The sequence below is a fragment of the Podarcis vaucheri genome, assembly GCF_965113315.1.
Source record: "Podarcis vaucheri genome assembly, chromosome: 5".
NCBI classification, from domain to species: Eukaryota; Metazoa; Chordata; class Lepidosauria; order Squamata; family Lacertidae; genus Podarcis; species Podarcis vaucheri.
Window position 1 is genome coordinate 36,342,924 of NC_138763.1, and position 11,283 is coordinate 36,354,206.

The 11,283-nt window shown below is 43.7% G+C and overlaps 1 protein-coding gene across 2 annotated transcripts; it reads left to right on the forward strand.

The window, feature by feature from the left end:
• The first annotated feature begins 651 nt into the window (after positions 1-651).
• Positions 652-9,184, forward strand: ADIPOQ (adiponectin, C1Q and collagen domain containing). 2 transcript variants are annotated; one of them, XM_082224951.1, is made up of 3 exons: positions 652-809; positions 5,947-6,173; positions 7,910-9,184. In XM_082224951.1, exons 2-3 carry the CDS (start codon positions 5,954-5,956, stop codon positions 8,437-8,439), a joined length of 750 nt encoding a protein of 249 aa, XP_082081077.1. In that variant the 5' UTR covers positions 652-809; positions 5,947-5,953; the 3' UTR covers positions 8,440-9,184. The 2 variants fall into 2 exon arrangements, with proteins under 2 accessions (XP_082081077.1, XP_082081078.1); XM_082224952.1 differs by having other exon boundaries at positions 653-809; positions 5,926-6,173.
• The last annotated feature ends 2,099 nt before the right edge of the window (positions 9,185-11,283 follow it).

Here is an 11,283-nt window from a genome sequence, read left to right on the forward strand (position 1 = left end):
TGCCTGCAGAGCAAATGATTCATATCACTAATAAATGATAGTAAATTACATAGGTACTTAATAAAGTTACTTATTTCCTTTTTTAAAAGGGTCTAACTAGCAAAGCACAGAACTCTTCCTTCCCCTAAATAGGTATTTATTTATTTAGATAAATAGCTAGATAACTAGTTCCATACTCAAAGAAACAAAGAGTCAAAACCAAATATAAAATTAAAAGACTGCTTCTTTTAATCCTATACCCACTTCCCTGGAAGTAAGCACTTTTGAACTCAGTGGGACCAAATTCTGAGTAGACTTATATAGGATTGCACTGTTAAACCACTTATTTGATAGCAAAACATGACTGCTCAGAGTCAAAAGAAACTCCCTTTGAATTCAACGGGACTATCCCCAAGGAAATTGAGTAAAAGACTACAGTTTATAATTTGAAGGCTCTCTCTCTCTCTCTCTCTCTCTCTCTGTGTGTGTGTGTGTGTGTGTGTGTGCTCGCTGTATATTCCTCTGGTAACACAAAATCTAATTATCATTGGTTTGACAATTCTCGAGCAAGCCATCTGGTTCCTTTTAAAATATGTCTCTCTAAAAATAGAACACAATTAAAATTATCCCAAATTAAAAATGAAACAGGAAAATGATAGAAAGTGCATAGAATTAAATTAGCATGCTCGGTAGCAAATAGAAAGGACAGCATCATAACTGACAGCTCCACATGTCTCTTTGTGATAAGTGATTGAGAGACCCGGCCATTCTTTCCGTTGCATTTCCGAAGTGACTGCAAGCAACTTAGGACATCATACAAAGAACAACTGGTAAGAGCCATTTTTTTTGTTAGAGCATTATACTACACCATTCAAATAGATAATTCATTTTGTAAAGAAACTGCACAGTTGTATTTTTATTTGGGAACCAGTTATTTAGGAAAGTTATCTACAGAATTGCTTGCTCTCAGTTAACAGCATTGTTCCATGTCCCCTGAGTGCTTGAATTAGCAGTCAAGAATGGATTCAAAGTTAGTGCAGAAATGAGAAAAACTCTTCATAAGAAAATTATTGTAGCAAGAAATTTGAAATCTTTCTGCCTTCTACTGGTTACTAACTTAGATTCTTCATGATTGTCTGCCAGTGTAGTTAACAGTACAATCCCTATGCAAGTTTATTCAAGTCTAATTGAGTTCAGTGGGACTTACATTAGAGGGTATTATCTAGAGCAGTGTTTCCCAACCTTTTTTGGGCAAAGGCACACTTGTTTCATGAAAAAAATCTCGAGGCACACCACCATGCCAGATGGGGAAAGGTCACTTTTTACTTATGTAAAATAAAAATAAAAAAATAGTAACAGCATAGAAGGTAATGGTTAGGCTAGCATCCCTCTTCCAAATATGCTAGGTTTTTATTTGCAGGGACTGTTCTACATGGGAAAGCATTCAGCACTGTCATTCTCCCATCTGCCATCTGAATTGGTACTATTCTGGGTCAACTTACTCTGCTGCATGTGTAGATGAAAATGGCACCAAGTGTGGGGGAGGGGGCAGAACAGGTTTCAGATACAGGATATTAAGCATACACGTACTTCAGATTGAACTCGTTGCTTGCTTTGCAAGTTTTCATTTCCCAAATGACTGCCTTGGCAAGCGCAATACCTACCAGGCTCAACGCCAGTCTCGCGCTGCCGCTTCCCGCGCTCTCAAGGACCCAGGAGGAGGAAGGGGTGAAGCGAATCCCGAAGGCGCGAAAACCTCACGCATGCGCAGGCCTTCCGCCTGAGACAGCCCAGTAGGCCGGCCGAAGCGAGCGGCGATGGGATGTGGGAGGGAGCTCGCTCGTCGCCCCGCGTGTGCCTATGTGGGGCACGTTACAGCCCCGTGACGTCAGCGCCACGCAGGCAGCCAGGCAGGCAGATGGCGAGAGCCCCGCGCTGGGCGGCCTCTCCTCGCCTCTCGCCGCCCGACTCGCCCGCCTCCCTCCCACGGCACACCAGGCAACGTCTCGCGGCACACTAGTGTGCCGCGGAACACTGGTTGGGAAACACTGATCTAGAGAAGGAAAAGGAGAAAGAGATGCCGTACATTATATAAGCACAATGCTTAATTAAAGTTACCTGCCTTTCTTGCTAGACTACAATATTGAGCCAAACAGGTGACATATGTTATGCTAACTAATTAACAAATTTGGAGTGCCTCAGGTGAGAATGCCTGATGAGAGTTTTTAGCCATTCTAAGGAGTGCACAATGCATAGATCACTTACCTGAGCACTTTAGATTTCACTATACTAATACATTCTAGTTCTGCAGACAGTCCAGCACAATGACTGTGTCACACTGAATAATCTAAATGAAGATGGCAATTTTTAAAAGAATATTCAGACATAATAGATATTTCTTTTGCACAAAGATATAGTACTAAGTGGCTTTAAGATTGCAGCCTCATCATTCCACAGCTCCACAATATTGTTTCAGAACAGAATACATTATCTTAGGCTAGTGCCAATGATAATTCAAAAGTCCAGAAATGTAGGAATATTAATTTTCAAAGATCAGGCTTGTTTTTGTCCTGGAAGATCAAGATAAATACTACAGTATATAATCCACACTATTATATAGCAGCACTAATGCAACTAATGTAGTACTTTAAAGTAGACTTCAAACCCACAGTTATGTTGTACTCACTCTGCAAATTTTCTATACAGCCCAAGCCTATGCATATTTAGTTAGATAATAATATAATTCGTTGAGTTTACTCCCAGGTAAGTGAGCACAGAAATGCAGCCATCAACCCAATCCTATGCATTTTTACACATAAGTAGGTCTTCAGTTCCTCTCCAATATTTTGATACTGTTTTGCATTTTGCCTTCGTATCAGGAAAAGTGGGCATTTACAAGTTTCCTTGAGGTCTTTGGAGGTCTTTAAGCAGAGGCTTGACAACCATATGTCAGGAGTGCTCTGATGGTGTTTCCTGCTTGGCAGGGGGTTGGACTCGATGGCCCTTGTGGTCTCTTCCAACTCTATGATTCTATGATTCTATGAGAATGATTTAGTTGTATAGGAGCTGGTTTTGGGACTATATGACCAGGAGCATTCTACAAATGCATTTAATTTTATGGGTACCAAAATCCCATTTTGGTGTAGTGTTTGTTTGTTTGTTTGTTTGTTTGTTTGTTTGTTTTTACAAAGAGGTATTGGAATGGTGGGTGGCGTGTCCTTCCATGTTGATCACATGGCTGAGTGCAAGAACTTTCTCCACAGCAGCTCAGCTAAATGTCAAGCAGTTTGAGATGCAAAATGTTCTTGAATTGCATTGCATTTTGCAATAGAGGCGTACATTAAAAGCAGCGTCAAAATCATACAGGGTGGTAGTTAGGAAATATAGCAACTACAAACAAGATATGTCTGTTCTGAGTGCTGGAACCTAAATGTCTTTTCCTGAGTTATGTAGCGATAAGGACACTGAAGTAGTACAAGCATGACATGCCCAGATATGTACCCCACTATCTGCCAAGTTTTCTCTGCCACACATACTTTGAAGATAATGTTTCTGGAATCTAGAGGTCATTTCATTGTTTCATCCTCGTCCAGAACTATTGGCTTGTCATAGTGTGATTCACAGAATGCCTCTTTAGGTTATAAAACATACGTTCCTCAAATCCAATCATCCAGTCACTTTGGCCCCTGTCTGCAAAAACAGCACAGAAGCATATATCAGTCAAGATGCAACTCTGTACACACTTACCTGGAAGTAAGTGCCATTTACCAAAGTAGAACTTCTGAGAAAACATGCATGGGGCAGAATTGAGTTAGAATAGAGTTCCCAGGGTCTCCTGAGGGCATTTTGCTCTCTGGGGGCAGAACAGCAAATGCACCTTGCACCCCAAGTCAAGGTAGATAATATGCAAATGACCAGTTAGGATTTTTTTGGAACTGGCAGCAGAAAATCCCACAAGCGCTTCTCCCCCACCCTGCCAATAAAAATGGGGAAACAACTAATAGCTTGTTGCCCTTTCATGATACCCCAAACCAGCTGCCTCCCTCTGCCTAGCCTTAGATGCTTCTGTTTGTGGAGGATCTCCCTTAACGCTACAGCTTCAAACTGTGCCTTGAGTCTTCTGCTGATTGCAGTTACAGAACTGGTGCTTGATCTTCTGGTTCGGTGATCTTCATTTCATGTGACTTTCTTCTGCATTTTGTGGAGGAGCAGAAGGCAAACACTGCCAAAGCTCTCTGAGGCAGGAGCAGGGTTCCTGACAGCAGGGAGGATTAGGAAGAGAGATGGCGACAGCAAAGGCAGAAGCAGCAGCTCTGCAGCAGAGGAAGCAGGGAGTTTGGCTTCTCCAGAGTGGTCACTCCATTGTGGTTGAGAGGGGCTTCCTCACAGGGAACAAGAGGCTCAGGCAGGACAGGCACAAAAAGCAGGAGACTCGCAAGAATGGAGCTCCCTGATCAAAAAGAAAGCCTGTATATAGGAGAAGGAACTGGGTGGGAATAACCCACTTCTGTCTAGCTGAGGCCAAAGGGGTCCAATTCTGCTTTGTCCCAGCATGGCAGCAAGTTCCCAAGTGGGACTGGATGGCAAGTCTGAAAACTGCAGAAAGCAGGATTGAAAACACACACACATGCAGCAGCTCATGAGTTCATCCCTCCTTGGTTCAGATGCTAAAAACTGGCTGGTTTACCTGCACCCTGTGAAAAACAGGATCAACCTCTTTTCCCCCTGACTGATTTATTCAACCATGCCCGCCAGTTCCTGCTAATGTGTAGGGAGTTCAGTCCTGCTTGGTTTGGGCCTACCAGCACCGTAAAACCCTGCATAAAGCAGGGCTGAATTCCCTATGCATCAGTTGAAGTATGTGACAGGATGTGTGTGTTTTCAAGGTTGGCTTGAGCATTACTTTTCCTCACCCCTGCAGACCAACTTCAGCAGCTGAGTGAGACAACTCACCTGTCAAAGTTGGCTCAAGGGTGTGGGGGAGATAATAAAAAGGTCTGCCAGATTAAAAAGATTTCCCACCCCTGCTCTGCTTGGTAGCATCCCAGGTCCAGGAGGCCTAGATGCCCCTCATTCTCCCCATCTGACTTATCTTGTACTCTCTGGCACTCCAGTGTTATGTTCCACCAGTTTATATTTAGTATTCCACCAGCATTTCTGTCTTGGTGGTGATGAACCTGGCATTTTGTCAGCTGATATGGACTTCTGCCAAATCTGGTGGCAGATAATAATAATGATGATGATGATATTTATTATTTATACACTGCCCATCTGGCTGGGCTTCCCCAGCCACTCTGGGCAGCTTCCAACAAAATATTAAAATACAGTAATACATCAAACATTAAAAGCTTCCTTCAGATGTCTTCTAAAAGTCTAGTAGTTGTTGTTCTCTTTGACATCTGGTGGGAAGGTGTTCCACAGGGCGGGTGCCACTACCGAGAAGGCCTGGTTCCCTGTAACTTGGCTTTTCGCAGTGAGGGAACCGCCAGAAGGCCCTCAGCACTGGACCTCAGTGTCCAGGTAGAGCGATGGGGGTGGAGACGCTCCTTCAGATATACTGGACCAAGTGCAGGATTGTACCCTAAATTATATAACTTACATTTGGTGGGTGGACATATAAATCTCATGCTATCTCTGAGACTCAGTCATTGTGATTGTCCTGTGTGAGCCAAGCTGGTTTTGTCTTTAGTTTGTCCCTTGTCTGACTCCACTGTTTTCCCTGTGGATTGAAAGGTCACATAAGCCTTTTGGTCCCAGATTTTCCTCTTCCACAGCGATGTGCAGTTGCCCACTTTCCCCCAGTGTAAATTCACCCCACCCCAGGACCTTACACCCAGTGATGGAGTGGTAAACTTTGAAGTAGAGGAGCCACTGGAGTGCCTAGGATTGTGATCCCCATTAGTTGCAGGTTTCCTACTGTTCCTTATTACTACTCCTGTTCCTTAGGCAGTTCCTCATTATTTCCAGGTGCAACATGAAGCAAGGATCAAGCCTCCTCATTTGCTCGCTGGTACTTCTGCTGAAACTTTGCTGTTACCTTGAAGTGGCTGCTGAAGAAGACCCCCAACAGCCACCCAGGGGAGTCTGTGCCAATTGGATGTCAGGAGCACCAGGCTACCCAGGCCACCACGGAACTCCAGGGAGAGATGGAAGGGATGGAAAGGACGGGGAAAAGGGAGAGAAAGGAGATCAAGGTGAGCGCTTTCAGCCCTCTGTTCTATTCAAGCCAGCAATTCCCACAAGGGCCCCACGAGCTTTAATGGGTTTAAATCTAATCAATTGGCAGGACTGAGATCAAAGGTTCACACATCACCATGCAGGCCAGATGACACATGAAAGAACAAGAAAAAACATGTCACTTCAGACATAATGCGACAATTGCGTTTCCTTCCCTTTATTTATTCCGTCATTTATTTTTAAACATGATGTCGTGCCTTTCAATCCTCTTCAGGACACCAAAAGAATAACAACCAATACTACCAAAGCATAAAAAGAGCACAGCAGAAGAATCTGTAACCAATAAGCACCCAGGGACATATTCAGGATCAAAGTAGTAGTGAGTTAGAGGATCTGTGATTAGAATCTCCCTCCCCCCTTTTTTAATAATTAGCCTAAGGTGGGCACTTGAACATGAAGGACACGATGCTCTGGGAGAGAGTCTTTACACTTTCCTCCCAAATCCTTTCCCCCATTGTAAACCCACCCCAGCTGCTGTTAGCACCAGTAAGGGCAGACAGGAGCAATATTTTGTTTTATATTTTCATTATTATATTTAATAAACATTACTGTAAATGATAATAAAGGGTTTCAGGTGTTGGTGGGGTTTTTTTTAAAAAAAATTGTGTATATAAATTTTATGAAATACTTGTTTATGGCTAGCTGAGACACGGATCTCATCTGCAGACAGAAGTGGGTACATGAGGCTCCATCTCACCATTGACCATGGGCCACGTTTATTAGCTGATAATGATTAGGGTTAGGACATTCATTTGAACACTGAAAGAATGTTTGAGGGTCTTGTGAGGCCACACTTTGTCCAGTTGCCACCTGGATTTTTAATGGATTTAAATACCGTACTTTTCCGTGTATAAGACGAGGTTTGTTTCTGAGAAAATAATCTCAAAAAGTGGGGGTCGTCTTATACATGGATTGTGCAGAGTGGGGGAGGGTTGCTGCTGCGAGCTGCTGATTGTCAGTGGCGATTGTGCTGTCGATTGGCTGTTGCTGCGGCAACTGGGCGGGCGATTGGCAGCTGCTGGCGGTGAGCCGGCAGAGGATTTTTGGCTACTGCGATGCATGCGATTGGCAGCATTGTTAGGCGGGTGAGTGATTTTTGTTACCCCCCCAAACAACTCTCAACAACTCTGGGCAATCCCCCCATTTTCTTAATTTTGAGTTCCCCAAAATAGGGGGTGTCTTATACATGGGGGCATGTTATACACAGAAAAATATGGTAGTTATGCCACTGCATAAAGAAGAATGTGCTATTTTTCTAGAAAAAGGTGCTGGAACTCACCCTGAGTGCCTCCCTCATTCTCTTAGAATAGCCACCCACCTGAGAGGTGCCAGAACTGAGTTCCGGCGAGTTCCAGCTGGGAAAAAAGCCCTGGGTTTACTTACATCAATATTTATACCCTAATGTCCTTCCACATGTTTCCAGGGCATTTCCCAAAGAATCAAAAGTACTCTTAGGACACTGAAACTGCAGTCTTCAGATTCCTGAGCAGCTCTGGAGTTTACTAGAATGAAAGCAGACCTAATAAAGCTGGGAATTACTTTTGTAGACATGAGCTGCCCACACAAATAAGTTGACTCAGAATTTTGTTCTTGTGAAGGAAGGTGAGGCTGAAATAATCTTTTCAGCTGAGGTTGTTTGGGTGAAACCTTCTGTGGATGCTCCACTCTAATAAAAAATCCCTTTTCTTGATAGGTGTACCAGGCCTAAAAGGGGACAGTGGAATTTTAGGATCAGCTGGTGTTGCAGGCCCTCAAGGGGCACCAGGAAGCCCAGGACTGAAAGGGGAAAAGGGTGAAACTGCCTCCAGGTATCAGTCTGCCTTCAGTGTTGGTCTAACAGCCAGAGTCCCTTATGCCAATCTTCCAATCAGGTTTACAAAGATATTCTACAATGAGCAAAATCACTATGACGTAACGACAGGGAAATTCCGGTGCATCTTTCCCGGAGTCTACTATTTTGCATATCATCTCACCGTGTACGTGGCAGATGTAAAAGTTAGCTTGTTCAAGAAGGACACGGCGGTCATCATCACTTATGACAAGTACCAGAAGGACGACGTGGACCAAGCATCTGGTTCTGTCTTGCTCCGTCTGGAATATGGGGATGAAGTCTGGCTCCAAGTATATGGAGATGAAACAGACAATGGTATCTATGCTGATAATGTTAATGATTCTACTTTCATGGGATTCTTGCTCTACCCAAACTTGGATAATGGACAATAGAATATCAGGGGTGGGAGAGAGGGAGGAAATAGCCAATAATTGTTTGGATTTTCCTTGTAGTCTACTTGTCAATGCAAGGAAACACAGCAAATTGAATTTAGATGGGTTCAAGGGTGGTTCACACACGCGTGTCCACTGCTTGAACATCCAGTGGTGACTTGTCCATATGAATGAGTCATCACAGATACAACCCACTGATATTCCTTCTTCACCACAGTGTGTTTCAATAGAGTCAGTTCACACATTCAGCTGTTCAACATCAAAAGCATGTTAATAAAATATAGAGAAAGCAAGTGATGTACATGCACGTGTGATTCCGGAATCTGCCTGTACTCATCAAAGACACTTGCCCAAACCTCTTCCTTTAGAAATGGGTGTTATTTACTTACATTTATACTGACAAATAGAGCAAACAATAAGCTTCAAAGAGAGGAGCCTAAAGCAGTAGACATTCAGTAATGAGGTGCAGCCATATAAGCATTGTTCTGCACAAATAGAAGCAACTAATGCTTGACAATATTATCATGATGTGGCTTTCAGAGTGATTTCTCATTAGATCTGCATTGCTTTCTCAGATATATTTTAATACATTTTCCTGTTTCTTGAATGAGTTACGTGTGGCTTCGGCACCTTAGCATATGCACAGGATGTCATTAGCACTTAAATAAAAATGAAGGTTTGCAACATAATATTTGGAGCAACAAAAATATTACTGAATTACAAATAAAAATACTGCTCACCCACAGTTCTATTTTTAAATTTCTTTTGTGCTGAAATTAGATGGCATATATATATTCTGATCAAACAATCTAAAGCAGGGGTCAGCAAACTTTTTCAGCAGGGGGCCGGTCCACTGTCCCTCAGACCTTGTGGGGGGCTGGTCTATACGTTGCCATGATTATGATTGCCTGCATTTTTGGCAAAAAACCTTATTGGGACCAACCCCAACATTGCCCAAATGTGATTTTCTGGGGGGAGTGGTGTGTTTCCTCATACACCCATGCTGCTTCCTTTGTGTTTTAGGTGTTGATAGTTGTTATTTCTCTTGTAAGGTGGGGTGGGGGGCTGAGGTAAGTGCGCCATTCCTGTCAGCCCTGGAGAGTGTGTGCTCATGTGTGGGTGAAGGGAAACGCTATTGGCCACGCTAAGTCAGGCCGGCGCCGCTCAAGCAAAAATGTTCTTTTTCCCGCATGAGGTAAGATGAGGTGGCGGCGGCTATATACCTTTCCATGGCTTGCACTGTGTAGCTAACAAGTGGCCTCCCCACCAGAACGCAGAACTGTTTTGGAGTGCAGCCGCCCAGGCGCTCCCCGCTTCCTTTGGCGGGGAGCACCGCTGCCACAGACACTGGTGGGCGTCTCTCCTGAGGCACCTCCAAGCCCCTGATGCTGCAACTGCCCTTCCTAAGGTCCATGGTGGAAATCCGATCTGTGGCTCCTTTTCCCTCTTCCCCCACCCCAGAAGAAAAGATTGCTGTGCGTGTGTGACAGACGGAGAAGGGACTTGTCTCAAGCAGCCGCCCACCTCACTTTTGACCCCCAAGCCTGGCTGAGTCACAAAAATCACCACACACACGCGCTATGCTGGCTGCTTGGATTTCCGGACCATCCACGGGCCGGATCTAGAAGGTTATTGGGCCTGAACTGGCCCGCGGACCTTAGTTTGCTGACCCATAATCTAAAGTACTATGAACTATACAATATTCACAGTGAAATCAATGATACATGCTTGCTATTATTCCTTTAAAGAACATTTATCCTGGTTGTTAATGATTCAAAATATCTGTGTTGGTTTTTGTTCATCAGCTTCCTTACCATTCTTTCTCAGTCTCTTCCCACCTTACGGACATAACCATTACAAAATCTATTTTCTTTTGAGAGAATACCTATGTGTTGCCCATGTGTTTTCAGTTTTCTGTGATACATTCACATACCTTCTCTCTCTCTCTCTCTCTCTCTCTCTCTCTCTCTCTCTCTCTGCCACACACAGAGCCTTCTGGTTAGCTACTTGCCTGACAGTCTTCTTTTGTGATAATAAGAAAAGCTTGTGGAAAGTTTCATTTTCAGCACAGTTTGCCCAAAGCTAACCGCATATCTGAATCCATCAGAAATGCCCTTGCAGGGAGAGAGTTACTTAACAGCCACAAAATTTAAAGAGAAAAATGTCAACTTCCAATTTAGCAATGTTAAACATTACCTTTAATAATACCGAATGCAGCGAAGTCAGGAAGCCCCACTGGGCATATTAATATAAAGAGCAGGAGGAAACAACCGCAATGAAACACAAGAGGACTAAGGATATAAAAAAGGGACTAGAATAATGACTTTGAAACATTTGTTATTTATTTAGTTCAACAATTTTTATACCACAGAATTGTAGAGCTGGAAGGGACACCAAAGGTCTTCTATTCCAACCCTGTGCAATGCAAGAATCACAACTAGAGAGTTTGGATTTGGATTTGGATTTGATATCCCGCTTTATCACTACCCTAAGGAGTCTCAAAGCGGCTAGCAATCTCCTTTCCCTTCCTCCCCCACAACAAACACTCTGTGAGGTGAGTGGGGCTGAGAGACTTCAAAGAAGTGTGACTAGCCCAAGATCACCCAGCAGCTGCATGTGGAGGAGCGGGGAAGCGAACCCGGTTCACCAGATTACGAGTCCACCGCTCTTAACCACTACAGATGACTATCCAACCTCTATTTAAAAACCTCCAATGAAGGAGAGTCCACCATCTTCCAACTTAGTCCATTCCACTGTTGAACAGAAATTATTGTCAGAAAATTCTTCCTAATGTTTAGTCGGTGGGGTTCTCCTTGCACAGGCTCTGCCCCTCCCCAGCTGCAC

Bases quoted from the DNA above. Each gene is read 5' to 3' on its own strand.
- ADIPOQ (XM_082224951.1), top strand. From the start codon at position 5,954: ATGAAGCAAGGATCAAGCCTCCTCATTTGCTCGCTGGTACTTCTGCTG. The intron at 6,174-7,909 runs GTGAGCGCTTTC...TTTTCTTGATAG, and splicing joins GGGAGAGAAAGGAGATCAAG to GTGTACCAGGCCTAAAAGGG.